The sequence below is a fragment of the Sorghum bicolor genome, chromosome 1, assembly GCF_000003195.3.
Source record: "Sorghum bicolor cultivar BTx623 chromosome 1, Sorghum_bicolor_NCBIv3, whole genome shotgun sequence".
Taxonomy (NCBI): domain Eukaryota; kingdom Viridiplantae; phylum Streptophyta; class Magnoliopsida; order Poales; family Poaceae; genus Sorghum; species Sorghum bicolor.
This window is the reverse complement of record NC_012870.2, coordinates 11981144-12005859: the sequence shown is the minus strand read 5'-3', so window position 1 is coordinate 12005859 and position 24716 is coordinate 11981144. Positions and strand designations below refer to the sequence as shown.

General features: G+C 46.2%; 4 protein-coding genes and 1 long non-coding RNA gene across 5 annotated transcripts; 3 read left to right on the top strand and 2 right to left on the bottom strand.

Annotated features, from left to right (window-relative positions):
• On the top strand, positions 718 to 3399 carry LOC8057215 (tankyrase). The gene has a single exon (XM_002466684.2). It carries the CDS (start codon positions 1416 to 1418, stop codon positions 3087 to 3089), a length of 1674 nt encoding a protein of 557 aa, XP_002466729.1. The 5' UTR covers positions 718 to 1415; the 3' UTR covers positions 3090 to 3399.
• Positions 4676 to 5983, top strand: LOC8056773. The gene is made up of 3 exons (XM_002466683.2): positions 4676 to 4725; positions 4833 to 4890; positions 5030 to 5983. Exon 3 carries the CDS (start codon positions 5097 to 5099, stop codon positions 5805 to 5807), a length of 711 nt encoding a protein of 236 aa, XP_002466728.1. The 5' UTR covers positions 4676 to 4725; positions 4833 to 4890; positions 5030 to 5096; the 3' UTR covers positions 5808 to 5983.
• On the bottom strand, positions 6404 to 7436 carry LOC8056772. Its single transcript, XR_002450030.1, has 3 exons — positions 7314 to 7436; positions 7067 to 7228; positions 6404 to 6939 (listed from the first exon to the last, which is right to left on the bottom strand). It is a non-coding gene; the product is annotated as an uncharacterized LOC8056772 (long non-coding RNA).
• LOC8057214 (pentatricopeptide repeat-containing protein At3g16610) lies at positions 12735 to 15835 on the bottom strand. Its single transcript, XM_002464090.2, has one exon. It carries the CDS (start codon positions 15429 to 15431, stop codon positions 13092 to 13094), a length of 2340 nt encoding a protein of 779 aa, XP_002464135.2. The 5' UTR covers positions 15432 to 15835; the 3' UTR covers positions 12735 to 13091.
• Positions 18197 to 24260, top strand: LOC8056771 (protein FAR1-RELATED SEQUENCE 5). Its single transcript, XM_021450731.1, has 3 exons — positions 18197 to 20917; positions 22848 to 22983; positions 23203 to 24260. Exons 1-3 carry the CDS (start codon positions 18329 to 18331, stop codon positions 23709 to 23711), a joined length of 3234 nt encoding a protein of 1077 aa, XP_021306406.1. The 5' UTR covers positions 18197 to 18328; the 3' UTR covers positions 23712 to 24260.

The window sequence follows — 24716 nt, the reverse complement described above, 5'->3', positions numbered from 1 at the left end:
AAGCTGATGAGTTCATCAAACACTCAAGAATCCATTCGTGCCTGGAATGAAAGCGATCATATTCATCTGTTTGTATTGACAGAGAGCCGTTAATATGACAAAGGCAATGTTCTGAATTCTGATTAATAAGAAACATTCTGGCGTCCTATACGGAAGGTTTCATGAAAGGGAAGAACATTTTGTCGATTTTGGTGTCACTTTCTGTAAAAGAAAACAAGATCCAGTAGTTCAGCGGATGCATCAGAGAGGCAATGGGTACGGGCAACCCAAGTATCTCCAAGAAAACGTGTATAAAAGTTTCAAACTAGATCGGTCTCTTGACATAGGCATATACGTTAACTGAAGGCGCTCAGGAACTCCGAATGTTATTTTTGTCGGTTCGTAATCAGCAAAATAAGAAAAAACATCACTATTGATACAGATGGCATAATGTCGTTTTACAGGCATTATTGAGCCTGAGAAAGAGAGGGTGAATAGAATGAGGTAATCATGTTTGTTTTACATGAACTCGTGAAGTAATCTGCTTATCAAAGCTGAACATTGCATCGCACAGCGGCTGTGTGTCATACTGTAAATTTGACTTTGGTTATGCTACCTTCCTCGAGCATATGCATATCAATGCACCAAACAAACCTACACAAGCCTCAGAAAATACCCTTCTGAGACCACCATTACCATCTTGACAAAAAACACTTTGCAGCAAAACTTACCATAGATAGAAAAAAATTAGGAATATGCTTGCATAAGTCCTTCTGAAACATTCAAACTGAGAAACTTGAGTGGCAGTTGTTTTGTCAAGTCTATTGAAGCATGCTGTAGAATAGCTGACTGCCAGAAGCAAACCGAACATTCTGAAAAAGAAAACGAAATATACCATCTCTGAATCAGCAACTGCCAGAACCGAAAATGCTCCTACTATGCAAGTACTGATGACTGTACCCGAAGCGAAAGCGAGAAGATGATCCTCCATCCAATCACCTCTCTGCTTCGTTCGTATCACTAAAATCATTTCTTTATCGCCTACGTACAATGACGAGCGACGGCGACAGGCAATGCCGCCGGGAAGTTGCCGCCGCAAGGCGCCACCGCGGTCGATCTCGGTTGCCCTCCGGAATAAACCCCTCCGCCAGCACACGCCAAACCCCGCCATTAAAATACACTCCAGAGCTGCCACCACATAGAACAAGTCCTCCTTGTTCTTCACACCCACTGACCCACCATGTGGCACGCCTCCACGCCGCGCCGGCCGAGCCGTACGTGCCGCGGATACATAAGACCCCGTCTCTCCTCCCACTCCTCTTGATGGCTGCTTCTTCCACCTCTGGATCTGCCAAGAACTCATAGGGGGTTGTTGTTAGGACGGCAAGCTTTGGCGAGAGAGGAGACGACGACGACGACGAGAGCTTCAGGACGGCATGGATCGGTTGGTGATACCTGAGCCGTCGAACGAGGTGATGATCAGGGTGGAGCCCGGGAGGCAGGCGAGGGGGGAGCTCACGCTGAGGAACGCGATGCACACCATGCCGGTGGCGTTCAGGCTGCAGCCGGCGGTGCGTGGGCGCTTCGCGGTTCGCCCGCACACGGGGATCCTGGCGCCGCTCGCCGCGGTCACCGTGGAGGTGCTGTACCTTGCCTCGGTGCCTCCGGAGGGGCCCAGCGGGTCAGGAGGAGGAGGGAGCCGTGGCGACGACGCGTTCCTGCTGCACAGCGTGGTGGCGCCGGGCGCCGCGGTGAAGGAGCCCGTGACGGCGCTGGACTCGGTCAACCCGGAGTGGTTCTCGGCGAGGAGGAAGCAGGTGTTCGTGGACAGCGGCATCAGGGCCAGCTTCGTGGGCGCGTCCGTGGCCGCGCGGCTCGTCGAGGCCGGCGCGGTCGAGGCGCTCAGGGAGGTGCTCGACCGCAGCGAGCCCGAGTGGCGTGCCGCGGACGCCACCGACGAGTCTGGCCGCACGCTGCTCGACCTCGCCGTCAGCCTGGGCCGCGCCGACATCGTCCAGGTGCTGCTCGAGTACGGCGCCGACGCTGACAAACCGAGCCGCGGCCGGACGCCCCTCGAGACCGCCGCCGCCTCTGGCGAGTGCCTCATCGCCGAGCTCCTCCTCGCCAACGGCGCGACGCCCGCCGGCTCCGACGCCATCCACGTGGCCGCCGCCGCCGGCCACAACGACGTCCTGAAGCTGCTTCTTGGCAAGCCTCCCTCTGCCTCTCCGGCTTCATCCTCGTCCGCGTCGTTTTCGTCTTCGTTTACATCTATCGACGCGGCGGGGAGGGACGGCAAGACTCCTCTAAGGTTAGCGGCGGAGGCGGGGCGGCGAGACGCGGTGAAGGCGCTCCTCGCGGCGGGCGCGAGGGCCGACGCGAGGTGCGGCACGGACGGTGGCACCGCGCTCCACGCCGCGGCGAGGCGGGGCGACGAGGCGGTGGCGCGTCTCCTCCTGTCGCACGGCGTGGCCGGCACGGCCACGGTGCGCGACGTGGCCGGGAAGACCGCATTCGAGATCGCCGCCGAGGAAGGCCACGGCGGCCGGATCCTGGACTTCTTGGGCCTCGGCGAGGCGATCCTGGCCGCCGCGCGCAAGGGCGAGGTGAGATCGGTCAGGCGCGCGGCCGACGGCGGCGCGTCCGTCGAGGGGCGGGACGCGCACGGGTGGACGCCGCTCATGCGCGCTGCCTTCAAAGGGCGCGCCGACACGGTCCGCGACCTCATCGACCGCGGCACGGACATGGACGCGGCCGACGCCGAGGGTTACACGGCGCTGCACTGCGCGGCCGAGGCCGGTCGCGCCGACGTGGTCGACCTCCTCTTGAAGAACGGCGCGAACGTCAAGGCCACGACCGTGAAGGGAAGAACCGCCGCCGATGCCGCGGCCGCCGCGGGGAAGTCGAAGGTGGTTCGGCTTCTTGACAAGGCCAGCGTCATGGTGGGGAGGAAGCAGGACGTTAGCGAGAAGGTGGCGCCGGCGGTGGCGAAGGGCGGTAGCATGGACAGGAAACGGAGAGCGCGGAAGGGGAGCAGTGGCGCCATACGGTTTGTTGGTGGGAAGGAGGGATTCGAAGCCGCCGCGGTTAGCGTTGGGTGGTCACACTAGCCGCTGTGCAAGAAGCAGCTGGGCCAGCCATCGACAAGGATTTCGTTCCAAATTGTGATTAGTTTTTGATGATGAGGCGATAATTCAAATTTGTTTTGAAGGAACAGGCAAGTAATATATGTGTTATACTTGTAAAAAGAGATTCCTCAAGAGTAGGTGTATAACTTTTTTTTTTCCGCTTTGTTGTGTCACACTGTATATACAGTGATGGCATGGGTTGTAGTTGATGACTTGAGGATAATAGGCAGCCATGTCCTGCTGTAAAATGTACAATGATGATTTGATTTTAATAAACGGAGTTTGCCAGCTAGTAAGATCATACCGAGTAGTACTTCATACGTGGGATGTACCGATTAATTGAGAGTACTTGAATTTCTGCAGTTGTGCTTCCAACAATAAGTGGAATTTCACTATGCGTCAGTTATGCAAATCGACACCAGCAGGGAAAGTAGTAGCTGGATTCAGTCACTTATATGCTGAAGTTAAATGTATAAGTATAATAGGCTCTTACCACTTCACAGGGACATATGCACGGTTCCTATACAAGTCCGAATTTATATGAACATAGTCAAATTTAATTCGATGTGCTCACTTTTGGTAGAGTTATTTGATCGGCTGCCAGTAAGAATTCCTGTGATGGCATGTACAGACCATTCTGAACTCTGAACATTAAACATGTTCAGGTATAGTGGTTTTACCCGGATCTAACCACCATTGGCTCTTTCAATTCACATGAGGCAAAGTAACTTCAGGCTTAGCCTTCAAGAAGCAGCTACGCACTTCCTACTTACTGAAATTGTGCATCAAATCCGCTGAACAAATTGTGAGAGCCAATGCATGTCCCAGGTAGCAGTTCCATTCACCTGCAGAAAGCTTGTAGATAACTGATTACTGCAAGAAAAGACCTTGTGCCACGTCCTCCAATCAGATTTTGTGACTTTGGTGTACGTGTTGTGCTACGGGCTCTATTTAGTTCTCGTCTAAAAACTTTTCACCCCATCATATCAAATATTTGGATATATGCATGGAGCATTAAACATTAATTAAAAATAATTAATCACACAGTTTGTATATATTTTACGAGATAAATCTTTTAAATATAAGTATGATTGAACACTAATTGCTATAATTACAAATATGTCTAAAAACTTTTTTCACTAACTAAACAAGGAGAATAAGAGAAGGCCATATACAAGGAGTATGTGATGCGAGTAATAAAGGGAGCACCACGAACGAGTTCTTTTATTACTCGCACATGATTTTTCCTATTTAGTTTTTTTTCTCCCAAGTACTCTACGTGACGTCACGTGGTTGTTGTAAAATAGAAAGAAAAATCGAATGCTCGAATAAAAGACTTCGAACTCCTCCTTATTTTTTTTTTTTTTTGAGATTAACTCCTCCAAGCTATTGTGTTGTGTGTCTTGAAATAAGCTACTGTTGTTTTTGACTTTGGTTTGTATTTTGGGCTGTAGGCCTAAAGAGAAACCAGCCCAGAAATACAACTCGCCGGCCCAGCTGGGTCCTGGGTGGGAGTTCCGCCTCCGCCTACTTAACACCTCCGCCCGCAACTCCTCCGTCAGTCTGATCGCCGAGGTCGCTTAATCTCCACCCGTGCTCGAATCGGCTTCTTCCATTGGTGAGTATAAGCTTGCAATTGAGTCGATTGATTCCCCCCTTATTCCAAGTTAGTTCTGATCTTTGTACTACTTATATTACGTGGTGCGGAATTCATGGTTCTTGCAGGCTGTGAATCGATCGTATCTGAATTCTGAATATCCGGCTTAACCGGAGGTACATCACGGTACGTCTGAATCTACGTTGCTCCGATTGCTTGCGTTTGCATTACAGTTTTTTTTTTTTTGAACCGGATTCAACCTAAATCCTATCCATGTTTGGTTTTTTATTGTTTTGTTTATTTATTTATTATATTATATTGTTAGGTGCTTCTTCTTCTCGAGCGCTGGCCGGATCGAGGTCGTGTCGTCTTCCTTTTCCAACGTCGTCGCCATGTCGTCCATCTGGTACACCACCACCAAGAAGCCCACATCCTCAGGCCTCAAACACGATGTGCATCTCTACACTTGCGATCAGTGGACTCTGCTTAGTAAAATCGTCGTAGGAGGCTTCTTCTTTGCCTCCTTCCTCTTCGCGCTCATAATCTCCGGTATCGCCTTGTCGGCGACGTCGCACCCGCGTGCAAAGCCCGCCGCCGCCGCCGCCACGGCCACGGCCAACGCGGCGCAACCTCCGCCGCCCAAGCCTAACCTCTTCATCCGGCTGGGAGATGTCGAGGGGCTGGGTCCCTGCGCCTCGCCGCCGGCGTCACCGGCTTTCCAGCTCATCGTCGACGCGGACTGGCTACCGCCGGGCTACAGGTACTGCAGCGGAGGCGGGAACTCGATGCTGCGCGTCTCCCACCGCGGCATCGTCCTGGCGTGGGGACACGTGCCGTGGTTCTGTGTCCAAGGCAGAGGTCCGAGCGACGAGGATGGCGATGGCGGCGTCGACGAGGTGGTCACCGTGGAGGCAAGGGCGGACGGCGCCGTGCTGCGCGAGGAGGTGCGCAGGTCGGTACGGACCGATCTGTGCGTCGAGGGGAAGGCTCGGTTCTCCGTGGAGGGAGAGGTGGCCGGACTGGGATATCTTCGCTGCCAGACTTCACTGTTCCAAGACAAAGCTACTGAAACTGAGGAGCCCTGTCCCTGCCTCGTTCAATAATGTATCCAATCCATATCTCTGTCATATGGCTGAGGCCGGATCGTCTTATCTCTTTTTTTTGTTATTAGATTAGAAAATTAGATCATTACTGTATTAGTGATTACTGCTTATAATTAGCTTCATTTGTTTCTCAAATTATTATTCTTTCAACTGCTCCACAACTGTTTTTGAGTCGATCGATCAGGGGATAAGATAAATCAATTGTTTTTATTCTAGCACTTGTGTTTAGGGACAGAGGTGGGGTGGCACCTTCCGCGACCTGCACGAGCTTCAGCCTACGCTATGGTCGCTTTAGCTGATGACATTATGGTGTGATCTTATCACCTTGCATTTGGCTCATTGGCGTAATAGGAGTATAGTATAGGACCAAGAACTTTGATCTCCCCGTAAACAAGCAATGGTTTTTATTTTTGAGGAGTGAAGAACGATTCAAAGAAAAGCACGATTCAAAGAAGAGGGTGACGATTCAAAGAAGAGGTAAACAAGCAATGGTTTTGTGAATCGTGCTTTTCTTTGAATAGTATAGGACCAAGAACTTTGATCTCCCCTGTGGCTCTGGATACCAATTGTGAGGAGTGAAAACGATTCAAAGAAAAGCACGATCACATGAATTCAGAACCCAGAATCTCACAGCAGCAGCTGAAATTGTATTGGAAACAGCAGTACATAGATCCCTAGCTCGCCATGGCGACGGCGGCCTCTACAACTACTGCTAAGGAAAGGGTTCAGTCATATTCGTGATGTCTCAGATAGCAGTTTTCCCCTGCCTAAGTACACGGCTGGGTGGGGAATAAGTTACAGGCCAAAATAAGTTTAGTACTAATGCAATTACAAGGTAAGCGTTCTTAGGTGCTAATAATGTGATGACATTTGTCGATGGCCCTTAGATGGCCGATTGATGGTTCTGGAGACAAACAGCAAGTCATTGGTAGCTAGCCCCTGACGACTGAATACCTCGTATTCCTTCTCGGCATCTACTTCCCCTTCCCCAAACTATTGCCTAGTCTGCTCTCCAAGTCTTTGTGTGTGCTTATGGAGCTGGAGGATAGTCGAGATTATGTGGACGTAGCGTGTATACCAGGTGGAGTATCATGCTCAGAAATGACAAGGCGGCTCCAACATCGTTTGCAAGCTGAAATTGCAGAACATTAGAATTTGTTGGAAAAGAAACAACATCGTTTGCAAGCTGAAATTACATAACATTAAAATTTGTTGGAAAAGAAACACATGGAGAAAACACATGAAACTTAATGTTTTACCTGAAAATAGTCATGCTCATATGTCATACTGCAATATGAGACCCAAAATAGTGAAAGCCCAAAGCTACCAACCCTTGAGAACACAGTCAGCTTCCTTGAGTTGATGTGCTCAGGCCTTTGGTCAATCAGAGGAGGATATACCATTGACAGGAGCAGCGGGCACTACACGTCACAATAAAACCACATGAGTTTAGGAATTAAACAAACATGACCATATGAACATATTTGGAAACGAGTGAAATCATACCACGGTAACTAGAGGTATCAATTGGGATAGGATTTGCAGAACAAAAGCAACTACTGAGATGATTAGTGCTGTTTTGGACTCCCTCTGCAATGGTCCATAGACAGTCACAAGAACTTTGACGACATATGAGCCGAAAAATGACAGAAGTACCCAAATGCAGTCCTAAAATCAAATTAATGTTAGTTGAAATTAACATTAGTACAATATTGATATGTAGAAGAAGATATAGCTCTTACCCTTGTAACCATATACCCTCTTACAAATAACTTGGCAACCAAGTATGCTGCATAGAGAGCGAATCCAATAGCGTTGACCACTACACCTGTGGTGCCAATAACCTTTCCATCCTCGCCATGAAGTTGTGAAAGGGCAAATAGAAGCCAGCCAAGGGAGCTTAATGCACTCGCAATCAAGTCGACCCAACCATAAAAGGCATCTGTCGCCGCTATGCTCCTTCCAGTGCTCCAGAAGATAATCATGGGACTGCAGAATGAAAGAAGCGAGTGGAGGCAACCTGAAACACAAAAAAAGACCGATTTAGCCACAATACTTATCAAAATGTGACATGTTTCAATCTAAAAAACATTATATCAGAACTCAAAAAATATTAACTAAATGCACTGATGGTTGCAATTGATATCAGTATCCTCCAAACATATGAAATGGCAGTAAGAACTGAGAAAATAGTATAAGATGTTAAACTTGATCAAAGAACCCAGCTTTCAGATAAACCCTATTTCAGTAAGGTGGAACCTGTAGAAATCAGGTCAGGTATCAAGTTCTTCTATTGATGTTGGAAACTTGGACATTATGATTACACAAAATAAACCAAAAGATGCTAAGATTACTGTTTGCAAGGTTTTCCTCAATCATCTGCAGAACTGCTTCAAACTGATCGGGGACTTCTGTCACCAATCGGACCCAACCCAATTGGCAGAACAACATCCCAACTGCGCTCAAATTGATCAGCTTGTGAAGCTTGTAACCTCTGTGGTGCTAGTGAGACTACATGATCTTTAGGTAAATGCTGAAGACAATCTAGGGAGACTAAAAACATGTTTTTTTCAATTCTGTGGCCAAGCGCCTTTGTTGTATGCATGAGGGCTGTGCATAAGAAACACGGTTCAATTCTGGCGGAGATTCTTACCAATCACGAGCATGGACCTGTTAGTAGTGCTCCTCTCATTTGTTTTGTTTGCCGTTGACAGTGTTGGTGGTGCTGCTGTTCGTGGTGGCGGCGGCCCTGCTGTTGGGTAGTTGTGGTAATGACAGTGGCAGTGATGGTGGTCGTGATATTCCGGCGACCCCTGCAGAAGAGACAAACGGTGAATCTTCGATCTGATTCGTGAACCATGCAGCAGATCGCTGTGGGATCGCAGTAAAAATCTTACCTTTGCTTTTCCTCGTAGCTGGGGAGCAGTTGCATTGCTTGGCGGTGCGGAGGCGCCATCGGACCGTGCGTGTGCGCCCGCAGTGGAAGCGCCGCCGGGCTCCGCGTGCGACCGCAGTGGAAACATCACCCGGCCGTGCTCGTGCGCCTGGCGGAGGGAGGCGCCTTCTGGCCGTGCGCGTCCGCCTGGCGCAGTGGAAGCGCCATCCGGCCGTGCGCGTGCACCCAGAGTGGAAGAGCCGCCTGGCTGCGCGTGCGACTGCAGTGGAAGCATCATCCGGCCGTGCTCGTGCGCCTGGAGGAGGCCGCCGCCTTCTGGCCGTGCGCCTGCGTCTGGCGCAGTGGAAGTGCTGTCTGGCCGTCCTCGTGCACCCAGAGTGGAAGCGCCCATCCGTCGTGCGTGTACTCCTGGCGGAGAGGTGGCGCCATCCGGCGGTGCACGCGTGCTTGGAGCTCCGGCGTGGGCACCCTACGATCGAAGTACAAAGCAGTGAAAAATTGAACTTTTTTGTCGAAAGGTTAGAATTTTTCGGACAACAAACCTGTGATTGTGGATGCAAGGATTCCTTTTTTGCGAGCAGTGAATACAAGGATTCCGTAGCTGAGACCACCCTGGCAGACTGAATCAGTACGGAAACTACCGTGTAAATGGCTACGATGAGGACGACGGCGCCGAGGAAGCGGAGCGACCGCCGCGCCATTCTTCGTGGTCGCCTCGGAGGGGAGTCGGAGGTGGTGAAGTGAAAATAAAAGCCCCTCGTCGGAGGAAGGCTCAACGAACAGGAGGCCCAAGTGTGGATTTTTTTTTTAGGCCCAATGTCCCGTTTGGCAATGTCTGTAACGTATAACCTCATTACAGTTACAAATTCCATTATGGGACCAAATCACACGCTCCCGTGACTATGTTTTGTGATTATGGCCTTGTTTAGTTCACCCAAAAACCAAAAAATTTTCAAGATTTCCCGTCACATCGAATCTTGCGGCACATGCAAGAAGCATTAAATATAGATGAAAACAAAAACTAATTACATAGTTTGCCTCTAAATCACGAGGCGAATCTTTTGGCTCTAGTTAGTCTATGATTTGACAATATTTGTCACAAACAAACGAAAGTGCTACAGTAGCGAAATCCAAAAAGATTTCGCATCTAAACAAGGTCTATATTTACATTTCCCAAGAAAAAAGTTGAATATTTAGGACTCCAATAGTTGCGCTTTGCAGTTTTGCTATTCATAACATAGACTTGGTAATAATAGAGCTCCAAATATGAGACACTTGTTTTTTTGCTATTTTGTGTATTTTCTCTCTTTTAAAGTAAGCGGGTGTTTCGTTCGCAAAAAAAAAAAGGTAAGAGGGTGTTTAGTTCCCTTTCTATTAAAAAATTTTGGTTTTTGGTTCATCATTTTGTATAATAAAACTAAATACCATGCAAATTTTTTGACAAAAGGTGGAAATTCTCTATTTTGGATTTTGGCCATGAGGATAATAAATTGTGCATTTTGAATGGAACTAAAACCCTAGAAATTTTGATATTTTGCATTCCATCAATGGTAACCTCTTGTTCGTTGTTCTGAAAAGTCATGACTGAAATTAATGTTGACTGATTTATTGTGAAAGAAAAACACTGCTGGCTGACAGAAAAAAGTACGCCCGGTAAGAAAAGCGAACAAGACATTGACTTTTTTTAACACCAAGTTTGACCACTCGTCTTATTTAAAAAATTTGTAAAAAATAATCAAATTTAAGTTATTTTTGAATAATTTTAATTAATAAATCAAGCCACGACTGTAATTAAAAAAATGTTTTTGGCCTTCTTTAATTTTGCATAGAGAGACACGTACTGCTGCTGGGCAAGACTGACGCTGGGCATGCATGTCACCGCTGGCGCTGGGGCGGGCAGGTTGGCCGCCGCCGCCTTGGCTGCCTGGTAGGGCTGACCGCCGCCTGGGCGCCTGGGCATAAAATTTCTGGACATCAAATACTGGCACAAGAAAAATTCTAGGCATAAAAAAACTTGTGCATATCACACAATAAGAAGCATAATAATATTAAGTTCGTCTCACAAATCCATAAATTTGGACGGCCGTGACCAAGGCGACCGAACACAAGGCCATGGCGTCGGGTGACGGCACGGGGTCGCGGTGGGCGGCGACAGGTAGATCCACATACATACAGTGCAAATTTCACATAAAGGTAAAAATGTCTTTTTAGGTTCCAAATACATGAAGAAATATTAGAAAAGAGAGAAAATACATAAAATGTCATGAAAATCAAGTGTCACATGTTTGGAGACCTATTTTTGTGATGTCCACGGTACAAATGGCAAAACTGCGAAGCACAAATATCCATTTTTCTCCTTCCAAAATGTGATGGTTTTTTGCTAATATAATGCCCAACCATGCCACATTTTCAGACTACAACATTGCTTTTTCCATCAAAATATGTAATATCTGGAGTAATAATTTTTTGAGGCAACAATATTGGGGGTAAATCATCCATGAGTGACTTACCCTTAAAAGAAATCCAAGAGAAAAGAGTGGTACGGTGGTTTTTGATGTTTCACCAAGCGAAAATGTGGCACCGTGATGATTTGGCCTCCTCTATTGGTAGAGTTTTATTTTTTTCCATTATATATAATAATCAAACTGAGCTAAACAGCTGCATTTTTAAAACTAAATAGGCTAAGGAAAATGTCTGAATGAACAAATCCTAGTTGATGCTTACATTTTAAATTACCATATGAACTATAGCCCAATTCAAAGTGCTAGATACTTATTGTAACCTTAGTTATGTGACGAGTCAAAATGGCAATCGACTTAACAAGGAACCATGGATATTACAGAATGTCAACTAAAATTTCTATCTTGATCACTTTTCCAGATGTAAAAAAGGAAGACAGTTGAAAAGCACCACAGTGACTATTTTTCGATTGTTGGACAACATCCTTTCAAAGAGGGTTTCTATTCTCAAAGTTGTTAGAAATTTGTTAGTCAAGACTTGGGGAATTTATACCCAACTGAATGTAAGAAATTTGTTGAAATGTGGCAAGACAGACGATTGTTTTGTGTACACGCCATGCTGGATGTGAGAGTTCTCAAAGTTGTTGCTTGGCGTCGCAGATTGCCACCCTTCTATGCCAAAGTGGAAGCCTTAGATCACGTGGGGAAAAAAATGAGGTAGACCTTAGAAGCGCATGCCATACAGAATGAACATGAGAATTTGCAGTATATTTGGGGAATTTATACCCAACTGAATGTGAGAAATTTTGTGCATACAAAATAAAAAAAAATGTTTCATGCAGCTCAGACCTCAGTGGTTCTCTCGGACCTACTAAGTGTAAGCAATTCAAATTGGTCACGTGATGTTTATATCTCTAGTATATTTGATAATGCAAGCATGGAACACCGATGGTCAAAGAAGAGCTAATCCTAAGGACAGCTACAAATAAATCTGTTGAGTTAGCTATATACCTACGAAGCTCAAAAAGACTTGGAGTGTCCTGCATCAATTGGTCTTATATAGTTAATATTAATGCCTAAATAGAATTGCATGTCCACACAGTATAGCATAAATTCACAACAAGATAGTTCTGTATCAATATCTGCATCATATATGTTGTCATGTGATCTTACAAATTGGAAATAGCAGATTTAAAGAAAAAACATAGAAACTTTTCTGTCTTCAAACTGTGAAGGGCAAATTCCACCAAAAATCAAGGTCAGCATTTATATACCACTATAAAAAGATCCCTATCCTTCTGGAAGAGAGTGCTCACACACTGCTAGACAGACTTTTCTTTTCTTTTTTTTGTCCAACAACACTAGATGCTTCTTCACATGATATCCATAACAATGGTCGAAACTAGAAACCTGAAACACTTGACACTCTACATCGTGTTTTATGGCCTTTTTCTATGCTGCTCATGTTTTTGTTAATAAAATGGAAAACAACCAACAGCCCATTTTCTCTGCCCTTCATATGTAATCCACATAATCCAGTCCCATAATTATGAAAAGTAACAATGAAATGCATACCAAAGGAACAAATCAACTTCACAAATGAAGTAGAATAAAAGAATGCCCTCATAAATCTAATTAGCGTTACCTGGGTCAATATACATTGTACTGTGATCTACAAACCATGTGCAACAAAAATTAACCTACCTTAAATCCTACCTTATTTTGCAATTTTGTTCCTTGACTTTCCTTTCAATTTATCAGGTTACATCTTGTCTAATTTCTCAGATTCATGCTATGAGGCAATGAATACAACAGGGAACTTCATGAGGAACTGTATAGACAACCATATTAGGACTAAGGACACAAGTTCCATCACACAATGTACTCATATATCTCAACAGATCATGAAATGGTCTTTAGTTTTGGCAGTCACCAGAAATCTCCACAACTGCATTGCCCATTCTTGAAGTGATGAAATCTGTTGGCATCTCTGACAATGATAGTCCTGTTCCTAACTAAGGTCATGTACTTGATGGCAGTATGGCAGTCTCCACATACACGGAGATTCTTCGTAACAAAAATGGTCTTATCCTCATTAAGACTGAGGACACCAAAAGCTATTGCTAGCTTTTCGCTGTGGTAAAGAAGTGCCTTTTCCTTTTCCTCTTCCTCCAGATCTTGCAAAACAAAACTGGTGTCAGCCTGGTAGCCCAGTTTCTTAATGTCTATCAGGATATTATCAAGTTCATGATATATGTCAGGTGAACATGGATGAGATTGGTCTCCACCAACAAATGCATGTAAGGAGCCGTTTATCTCGATCCAACTGCAGCCAGGACTCTTCTTAAAGCCCTTGACCTTCTGTATTATTCGAACTTCTGCTGCCTCATCAAATCTTCCAGCAGCACTGAATATGTTGGACAGCAGAACAAAGTTGCCAGTCCCCTCAGGTCCAAGTTTCTGGATCATCCTTGACACTTGCTTTCCTAAATCAATGTTCTTATGAATTCGACAAGCTCCAAGCAAGGCTCCCCATACACGAACATCAGCTTTCAGTGGCATGCTCTGGATAAACTGATAGGCCTCATCAAGGAAACCACCTCTTGCCAAAAGATCAACCATGCATATATAGTGCTCCATCCTTGGAAGTATACCATACTTGTGTGTCATCGTATCAAACCAGTGCTTCCCTTCAGTCACAAGTCCAGAATGACTACACGCAGCTATTAGACAGATGAAGGTGACATCGTCTGGTTCAAAACCTTGATTCTTCATACTTAGGAACAATGTAGTAGCTTCTTTCCCCAGTCCATGAATTCCATATCCTGCAATCATTGTATTCCATGATACAATATCCCGAGCTGGCATCTTGTCAAAAACCTGCCTGGACAGATCAATCCTTCCACATTTTGCATACATATCGATCAAAGAATTACATATAGAGGTTTCTAATGCAAGCCCACGGATTATGACAGAGCCATGACTGCACCTCCCATGCTGCAAAGCAGCCAGATGAGAACAAGCTGGGATCAGAGACACCATCGTCGCAATATCTGGCTGCACATTGCAGGCCTGCATCTTCTTAAAGACAAGAAATGCTTCCTCTGCCTTGCCATTCTGCACATACCCTGACAAAAGTGCACCATAAGAGATTGTGTCCTTGATGGCAATCTCATCAAAGAGCATTGTTGCTTCGTTTATCAAGCCAGCCTTGGCATACATCGAGAGAAGAGAGTTGCCTGCAGTCAGATCAGCATGGATTCCAGATTTAGCAAGCAAAGCATGCAACTGTGTGCCCATACGAAGATCAGCCAGGCTGGCACAGACCCTAAGGGCACTTGCAACAGAGGTTGCGGAGAGAAAGCACATTCCTTCTACCAGCATGTCCTTGAACAGATTGAAAGCTTCTGTCATTCTGTCGCACAGCACGAAGCCTCCAATAAGCGCGCTCCAAGTGACCTCATTCCTGACAGTCATGCCATGAAACACCCTGCAAGCATAAACCAAGTGCTTGCACTTGGCATACATATCCAGCAGCGCAGTTCCAATAAGCACTTGTTCCTCGTTTTGATCAAGATAGGCACGAAGGCAGTAGGCATGGACACTTGTCCCTTGGAAGAGCGCCCCATGTTGGGCAAGAAGCGGAAGGAGGGAAACAAGCGTGGAGGCATTAGGCCTGAGGCCGCCACGGTCCTGCATGTCGAGGAGGTGGGCAATGGCATGATGGTACATGCCATGGTTAGCATAGCCCGCAAGCATGGCGTTCCATGCAACTACGTCCCTCATGGGCATTTTGGCGAAGACGTTGGCTGCAGGGCCGAATCGGGCGCACCTGATGTACAGGTCGATGAGGGCGGTGGAGACAAACAGGTCAGTATGGAGGCCCACGGCGGCGGCGTGGGCGTGGATGGTTCTGCCAGCACAGAGGTCAGCGAGCGCGGAGCATGCCTTGAGGACGAAGGGGAAGGTGTACTTGTTGGGGGGCACGCGAAAGTAGAGCATAGAGCGGTAAAGGTCGATGGCGGCGTGGAAGGGGCCGCGCCAGGAGTAAGCGCGGATGAGCGCGTTGTAAGCGCGCGCGTCCGGCGCGGGGATTCTGTCAAACACCTGGCGGGCAAGGGCCAGCTGCCCGCGGGCGATGTGCTGCTCCAGCTCCTGCTGCCATTCTTTATTGTCTTTGACCTCGTGAGAGATGGAGCCGGAGGGAGGCCGGCGAAGGCGGACGGCGGCGGTGGAGAAGGGACGGAGATGACCTCGCGGGAGGCCCATGGCGCGAGCGCAAGAGAGCGGCAGTGGCGGAAGGGTGTTGGCCTTGATGATGCGGCAACGAGACGGCGATGGGTAAGCGGGGTAGTGGTGGCGGACGCGTGAACTCTTCGCCGCGGACACTGCATTGCGCAAGACGGCTACATTTGGCAGTAGAACGTCGATCCCTCCTCACCGCCCAGGCACGCCGCCGACCACGCCTTCCCCTTCTCTGCCACAGTGCCACCAAGCTGCTATCTGCCACAACTGGAGCCGCGGCCACCTCCTTCGAATCCCCAGCGGAAGATGGGCACAGGGGCAGTCGGGCAGATGAGCGCGGCGACGGCGGAGGGCGGCCGGCGGCTGAGGGCGGGCTCGGTGAGTCGGGTAAGGTGGTCTAGTGCACGGCAAGGCGATGCTCTGTTTGATTTTGGAGTGGCCAGTTTGGAGCTAAAGTTTTTTTCTAATATTATTATTTTCTTTCTTTCTTTTTTCGAATTAAGACAAAGTTGGATCAACATGCTCATTCCGATATTTATTTTTTTAAAAAAAATACACGGTACAATGCAAACACTAATAGCACACGCATACTCACCTTATGAACGTATAACAAATCAAATACGTGTTAGGTACCAAACTTGGTATGTATTTTTGCATCTAACATGTATGGACCAAGCTCTTGACATAGACTAAAAATCTAAAGCATAGGTACCAAATATGTTGTTGCTAATTGGATGCGTGATACAAGGTTATATAAAAGGTCACCCTTATATTTTGGGCCTAATGGCACCGGGGTGTATATTGAACCTCAGATATAGTGACATAATGTGATTTGACATCTACAACTATACCCTAGTAGTAGTAGGTGCGGTGACTATGGGTCTAGTCATCATCCCTACTTATACCTATTATCTTCTATCTCTGGCATCTTTGTTTTCGGCTTGCATAGCTACAAAATTTACATGAGAGGTTTAGGTGGGCTCCATGTTCTCATGAGCCAGGCCTCAAGACCCACCTGATGCGTTGCTTCCCTACATCCTTCACAAGAGATTTCACCAAATTCATGGGACGATGGATTTATAATGCACCATTTCGTATAGGATGGACTGCATTGTCATCTATCCCCTCCTCACTTTTTGTTTGTTTCATAGAATTATCACTTCACATCTTATGAGGTAATAATTAGTATAAGGAATATTATTCTAGAGAAAAAAACCCCAATGAACTTATGATAGATCACCTAATGTAGGATGACGTGTTTTCTCAAACTAAATACCCCCTTAACAGTACAACTAGGTTAGCTTAATTTACATTTTGTTTGCTGGTGATTAAGCTACATTAGGCTAGTGCTCATAAAATCAAAGTTACAGCCCTTTTAATCGGTGCCAGGCGAAACTAATCTAACTTTAACCAATGACTTTACAGAAGAGTAGATCTCAACATCTAGCACATCAAACAAGCTTTACTACATCAATCATAAAAATATGTATTGATAATACATTTTTATGCGCATTATTAATATTAGTATATTTATTTATAAAAACTTGATTAAATTTAGAAAAGCTTACCTTATGACAAAAGCTAAAAGGGCACATAGTTTGGAGCAGAGTCAGAGAGTAGCATTTGCCTGACCGTGTTTTTCACACACTCCATCTATCCTATTGAAAGTGTCACATATTTACTTTTAGACTTCTTATTTGATCATTTAAAATTTTTATATAAATAATAAGATAAATACTCCTAAGTCATTATTAAAGTATCTTTAATAATAAAATAAGTCATAATAAAATAAATAATATTTATAAAAAAATTTGAATAAGACGAGTTATAAACAAGAAGTCTAAAAATAAAATAAAAATATATTTTTATGGAATGGAGGGAGTATATACGAGCGTATGATTTTTATTATTAGAGTTTCACGTAATGGAATTAGTGGCATTTCTAGAGGAATTTGATTTAGACTAACGACAAACTTTTTTCATGTGGACTATCTATTTGTTTTAAGCAACATGTGGACTATCCAATAAAAATATATAATATTGAGTTCTGACCAGACCCTTGCCCACTCAAATTCGAGTTGTCTCATGCACGGAGTAGTATTTCTCATTGGGGGACCGTGTGAGAAGTTATAAATAGTGCACGAATACAGTGGAAAACATATGGCCCCACAACCCACTTCTTAGCAGCGCTTTTTTGTCAAAAGAAAAAAGATACAGCTTGTACCAAATAAGAAAAAAAATCATGCCATTCAAATCAACTGACAGCCAAACCTTTTTTTCGCAAATAAAATGGGGGAAAAAAATACGAAGCCCTATTTTTGGGCCTTTTTGACCACCATCCGATGATCCATTCCGCCTAGCTGCACGTCAAAGTACAGGCAATCGCGGTGGGCCATGGAACAAACCCAAGCAGCGCGCGGCCCCACTCGCACCCGGTCCCGCCGCAAAAGCAAACAAACCCTAGCGAGCCGGACCCGGACCCTCCCGCTGATCCGGTGCGCCCGGTCAAACCCCAGACCGCCCCTCCAGTCCAGCCGGTCACGCTCCCCCAACCCCTCTCCGCCCCCTCTTCCCCCGCTCCACCCAACCGGACCTCCCCTCTCCGCCCCCTGCACCTCGCCGGAGCACCGCCCCCCCTCGCCGTCGCGCGCCCCCCGCCTCCCTCGCACAGCACCCCCTCCTTACCGTCCCCTCCGCCTCTCTCTGCTCCCCTTATCCATCCTCGAGCTCGCTTGCCGCGTGGATCGCCTCGACCCATTTTGCTCTCTCTCTTTTTTTTTTTTACCTCTCCCGCCCGAGCGTTAGCTGGCGGGCGGATGTACGTGTCCTGGCCGGAGATGGAGATGCCTCTGGCTTGAAGGATTGATCTCGGGGAGCCGCCCTTAGTGGCCGGCCGCCCTCGGCCCCCCCGCCGCGGCGGCCATGGACATGGAGAGAGGGGCGGGCAGCGAGCAGGGCTCGCCCGATAGCGAAATGGGCGACGGCGACAACGACAGCGTCGGCTACGGCGCGGAGATGGAGGTGGACGCCGGGAGCGGCTCGGCCGGGGCCTCGGCTCCGGCGAGCTCGGCATCCGCATCGGCCTCGGTCTCCGCGTCGGCGTACGCCGCGCGCGCCGGCGCCTACGACGGCGTCGACCCTTTCGAGGGCATGGAGTTCGACGACGAGGAGGACGCCTGGACGTTCTACAACGTCTACGCCCACCGCGTCGGCTTCAGCACCCGGATTAGCGTCATGCACCGGTCGCGCCGGGACGGCTCCGTCATGTCGCGCCAGTTCGTCTGCGCCAAGGAGGGCTTCCGCACCTACCGCGGGAAGAATGAGGTTTCTCGTGCTGATGCAGTAGACCCTGGCGACGACGATGGTGGGAGGGGTCGGCGGACACGGGCTGTCACCAGGGTTGGCTGCAAGGCCATGATCCGGGTGAAGAAGCAGGACAATGGCCGCTGGAGTGTGACCAAGCTGGAGACTGCACATAACCATCCCCTGGTCCCTGCGAACCAGGCGCACTGTCTGCGCCCGCACAAGCCACTGTCAGAGTGTGGGAAGCAGCGGCCTTTTGGGGGACATCGAAATGGCGGTTCGCTTCTGGCAATTGAGCCACCGCCACCGCCTCTTACGCCGCCTGTGCCTCACACAAGCATACCTCAAGTGGTTCCTCAGTATGTTTCGGATGGTATTGGGAATGGCACTAGAGTAATTTTGGATTATGTAAAGCGCATGCAAGCTGAAGATCCGGCGTTCTTTTATGCCATGCAATTTGTTGAGGGCCGTCCAGTGGGGAATGTGTTTTGGGCCGATGCGAGGGCTAGGACGGCATACAAAGACTTTGGAGATGCCGTTGTCTTGGATGACTACTGCAAAAGGAGCAAGCATGAACTTCCACTTGTTGCTTTTACTGGAGTTAATCACCATTGCCAGCCAGTCCTATTTGGTTGTGCCATCATGGCACATAACAATGAGGCATCATTTATTTGGTTGTTTGAGACATTTCTCTTAGCAATGTCTGGACAGCAGCCTACCTCTCTTACCATGGAGCATGATAATGCTTTAAAATCAGCTGCTTTGAAAGTATTTCCTCTAACTAGGCTCCAGTTTTGTAAGTGGCACATCATGAACGAAGCACAGGATAAGCTGTCATATCTCCTAGATGCATTCCCATCCTTCCATGAGGACTTTATCAATTGCGTCAACATGTCTGACACTATCAATGAGTTCGAAACAAATTGGAAGGCATTAATTTCTAAGGTCAGCTCTCAAAAAACTGAATGGCTTGACTTGGTGTACAATTGCCGTCATCAGTGGGTCCCGGTATATTTGAGAGATACATTCTTTGGGGATGTGTCATTAAAGCTGCAGTGTTCAAGCAGGAGTTCGTTGTTTGAAGGTTATATCAGTGCCAAAACTGATTCACAGTCATTCATTCAGCAGTATGAAAAAGCTTTAGACTGTTGTTATGAGAAGGAGGTGAAGGAAGAATTTGAAACAAAATATTCACTTCCTGATATTAAGACACCATCTCCTATTGAAAAGCAAGGAGCTGAGTTATATACAAGGTCAATGTTTTTGAAATTCCAACAGGAATTGATCGATGCCTCTGTTTACACTGCTGAAATGGTGAAAGAGGTGGGCAATGCTTCAGTTTATACAGTGACCAGATCTGAAGGAAGTGAGAAGTCTGTAACAGTTGAGTTCAGTTCTTCTGGAAGTTCTGCGACATGTAGCTGTCGGATGTTTGAATATTTTGGTATTGTCTGCAGGCACATACTTACTGTGTTTGGTGTAAGAGGTGTCTCTGCACTTCCTTCTCATTATTTTGTAAAAAGGTGGACAAAGAATGCATTGGATAGAAGCTCAGGCAAGAATGTTGATGAAGTTAGCAGAGTTGAGGAGCCCAAGGAGGAGCAAAGAAGTAGTGCTGAAGATGATGAGCAATCCCTGACGTGGCGTTACAACAGTTTGTGTCGTGAAGCACTAAGGTATGCTGAAGAGGGAGCATCATCATTAGAGGTTTATATTGTGGCGATGCAAGCTCTTCAGGAAGCTGCTAACAGGGTTAATATGGCCAAGAGAGGTATTGGACAGGTAGCACCATTAGCGGTGATGCCAATTGCAGCACAGCCACCAGAGAGTTTTGCAAGAAATCAGGGGATTATTTCTAATAAGCAAAAGAAGAGAAAAAGGAATTCAAATAGCTCAAGGGAGAACGCTACATCAAATCAACTTATGTATGTGCAACAACCTGTTAATTTTCTTTTTGTTGCTCCTGGTCCTGGCTCATCAAGTGCTTTACAAGGGCCTAGTCAGCTAGTTGCTGCTGCTCCTGTTTCTTTGAGTAGCAAATATGGACAAACATCTGGTGCGAATAATTCAGTTGATGACAATATACCTCCTGCTTCTGTAGTTGATAAGTTTTCTGGGTTACCTGACCGAAATGCTTCAGCACCTTCAACTGGTAATCTGCAAGGTGGAGAAACAAAATCCATAGGGGCTGATTTACGAATAAAAGAGGTAGTTTACTTTTGCTATGCTGACCACCGAAAGTTCATACTCTTCATATTTTCAAATGTTCTATTCTATCCAGTAGTTTCATTTCATTTAAATTTACAATTATGCTACTTTCTTAAAGTTACTTCTAATGATTCATCGCTAGAGTGCTGATAAACACTTCTGCTTTGAGGTTTTCTTGCTACGAAATGTAGCTAGTAGCAAATGATTAGAATACTTATGGATGCAGGATTGTTGTGGCAAATCCAGATTAAGTGGGCACTGGGTGGGTTTGGTATTTTTTATCAGGATATCAGTGCATATCAGTTATTTCTTGGATATGGTATGATGAGTTGCATGGATACGGTCCATACGGATATGTATCTTACGTGGGATATGGCATGGAGACGACTCCACGGAGTATCGGGGAGCGGAGGGGATAACCAAGAGTAATTATGTTCTGACACGTGAACAGAGACGTATTGAGGCTTTTTTGGATATGGCCCAGTCCAGTAGGCCCACTATAACCCTCGACTCACACAGACACCACGCAGTGGGGAGAGCTAGGCAGCCAGCGACACAACACACACACCGCCGCCGCCAACTTCCTACTCACCCAGCCATCTGCCCATCCCGTCCGCGAGGAGATCCAATGCCGGCGGCATGTTCAAGCAGGCTGTGGCTGTGATGACACACGCCACCCGCAAGGGTTACACCACAAATTTGTGGATGCTTCATGCACGCAGTGCCTCAACGAGCTTCACAACCCACCATTGATAAATCAACAGTGAGCTGGAGATGAGTTACCGGTGATTTCTTCCCTATTTCCTCTCCTCTCTTATAGCCTTTTCCTGCACTGTTCCCCATGTCAAATTAATCTTGACTGGAACTGGAATTGAAAGGGGAAAGAAATTAGATCAGTGATTTACTCATCTCCAAGCCTGAAACCTAGGCCCAAGTAAAAGGTGATGTACTTAGTTGAATCCTCCATTGATTGGACAGGTTCTACTTCTGCACTATGTGCACATATGTTCTCATTTGGATTTTGCAAGTTTGGCCTTTGAGATCTATATGGAGATGCTGGGCAGGCTTGGCTCTTGGAGTGTTAGCTAAATGGAAATATGGAAAAGATGAGCAAAACAACACATTGCAAGAATGAGGCAATTTCAAGTTCCTGCTAGTGTGTTACGGCTTTTAGAATTTTAATATGACTTATTGTTTATTTATTAAAGAAACTAAAAATGTATCTGCATGTCTTTTTTTTATAGAAATTAACATATCTGCATATCTGTATCCTTGCTGCATAGATGGCATGTTTGCATGGTAACTGTCTGCAGTGGAGTGTGAGAATTATGGTATTCTTACCACTTTTAATTACAGGGCTGGCATTTCAGAAATGTTGCATGCCATTTATTGCAGTTGTAGCACCTCTTTATCTTTTACTTTAGGGTAAATCTTATTAGCTCATACGAGTCTCAATCTTTAGGGGAAAGAGATCGTTTGATGTCTTCAACTGAGCCAAATTGTTATTAGATGCAAGCCTGTAATATGGTTTTCTGACATCTTATTTGGTATCGTATGGGCCTCTTTCAGTTGTATCGTTCAATCAAACATTTTATCTTTGGTTCTCTGTGATAAGGTGATTACCTTTGGCCGGCTGATGCTGATTTGTTGTGAGAGAAAAACACTGCTGGCTGGCCGTAAAATTCTGGCTGATAAGTTCAAGCGAACAGGGATGCAGCAGTTTAGTCCCTAGTTATTACCTTTAGAGACTATAAAATTCCTTATTATAAGCCTCAGCTTACAGCTTAGTTTAGCTGCAATAGCTCCTTTTCCTCTCGTTGTCATCAGTAGCTTATATTTCCTTATTACATGTACAGAATTATTGCAGTTTCAATCATAATGTGCTTCACTAGCTTCAGGTTCCTAACAAGAAGTCTTTATTGAATTGCAGAGCCATGAATTATCCCAAGCTAATGGTAGCAGGGGATGCAGTGTAAATACATTAAACTCCAGCGCTGTGCCACAGCTCGTGACTGTTCCTATTGGATTGTGCCTTCCGTCCACTGATGCCTCCAAGATATCTGCGGGTATGTGGGATTTTACTTTGCTACTCAAATCTATAAACTTCCAAACATTGTATCCCAGTTCTGTTTGTACATATAATAATTTGTACAAGTTTATGCCTGAACCTTTTCTTAAGCTGTGGCTGTGATATATACGAGACATTTTCTTTTCTTCTAAAAGCTATTGCATATATAATAATCAATTTTACTAACAAGGTCATTTTGACTTTACTTTTGATGCAGCTGGTATGAACTCTGTAAATTCTGGAGATATCAGTAGCAACGGCAAGTTGTCATTTGGTCAATCTCAGTCATCTGCACAACAGCCAGCTACACCATCACAGACAAAAACACTTGACCGTATTGACTCTCGTGCAAATCCTGAGGGTTCATCAATAAGGGCTGCAGCCATTGCAGCCGGTGCACGCATCGCATCACCATCTGATGCAGCTACAATCATAAAAGCGGCTCAGTCAAAAGGTGCCATCCACATCAGGCCTGGGGAAAACCTCCCGAATTACCTGAAACCACTAGCACCAAAACCACTTTCCTCACTACCACCAGTGAACCCACTCAGCTCGGCACATGCATCCCCAGGACAGCACAGCTTTGGTGATTCTGCAGCTGCCAAGGATGCAATCTTTGGTTCCTCGGATGGCAGTGACGACGATGAGGAAGACACTGATGACGAGGAAGACACTGATGACGACGAGGATGAGGGGCTGACTGGTGACGACGCAGAGCATGAATGATCTTCTTTCCCTGCACTAACCTCCCCTAATAGCTTGTGAGGTGCTGATCTTTAACAACCTCTTCACCAATGGAATCTCTTAGAGCATAGCTGTATACATGTTTATAGCCTGTATTTAAGGTCCCAGCTGTCACCTCCATGAGCCTAGAATTCTTCCTTGATCTCTCTCTCGCTTTCTCAATTCTCACTTAGCATGCCTAGAAGCCCCACTTATTTGACCTAATGACAAACATTGGACTCCTTAATCCTCTTCCTTTTTTTTGGTTGGCTCCTGGTGAGGCTGGTGGGTCTGATGGTCAGTTCACATGTGTAGCTAGCTAGCTGTATTATGTACAGCATGAGTTGTATGCTGGTGAACTGCTTTCAACAGTCCAAAGTTTTGTACCCTGTTTTTCTCTCGCTGGAAAGAGATTGTTGGAATTGAGCTCACACACCATGTTGTCCATTGACTTGGCTTGGAAGAGTGGCTGGTTCGTCGCGGGAAAACAAATTGATTCTTTGATCATGACATGCTCCTGCGACTACCGGAGTTGAGGAATTTGTTTACATATATTTGTTTCGTTTAATTGGTAGTGTTTCGCTATCTGATGCCTTCTGCTGACGGGGCTGCGCGTCAGCCAGATCTATTTGTGTATGTCTGGGAGGTCAACTTTTATCTGCGGAATTCCTGGTAAGAGCATGTGTACTGATGCCTTGTTCAGTTGCTGAAATTTTTTTTGTTCGTTTGTATTTGACAATTATTGTCTAATTATAGACTAACTAGGTTTTAAAATTTTATCTTGCAAAATTACAGACGAAGTGTGTAATTATTTATCTTTTTAATATATACTTAATGTTTTATGTATTTGTCGCAAGATTCGATGTGACGTGATTTCCAAAATTTTTGGAAACTAAACCAGACCTGACTAATGCATTTGGCAGCACCAGCGAACCTCAAACCGGTTCCTTGGGCTATATAATACAAAAACGTACCAGTAGTGTTTTGACATTAAAATGGTCCTTGAAA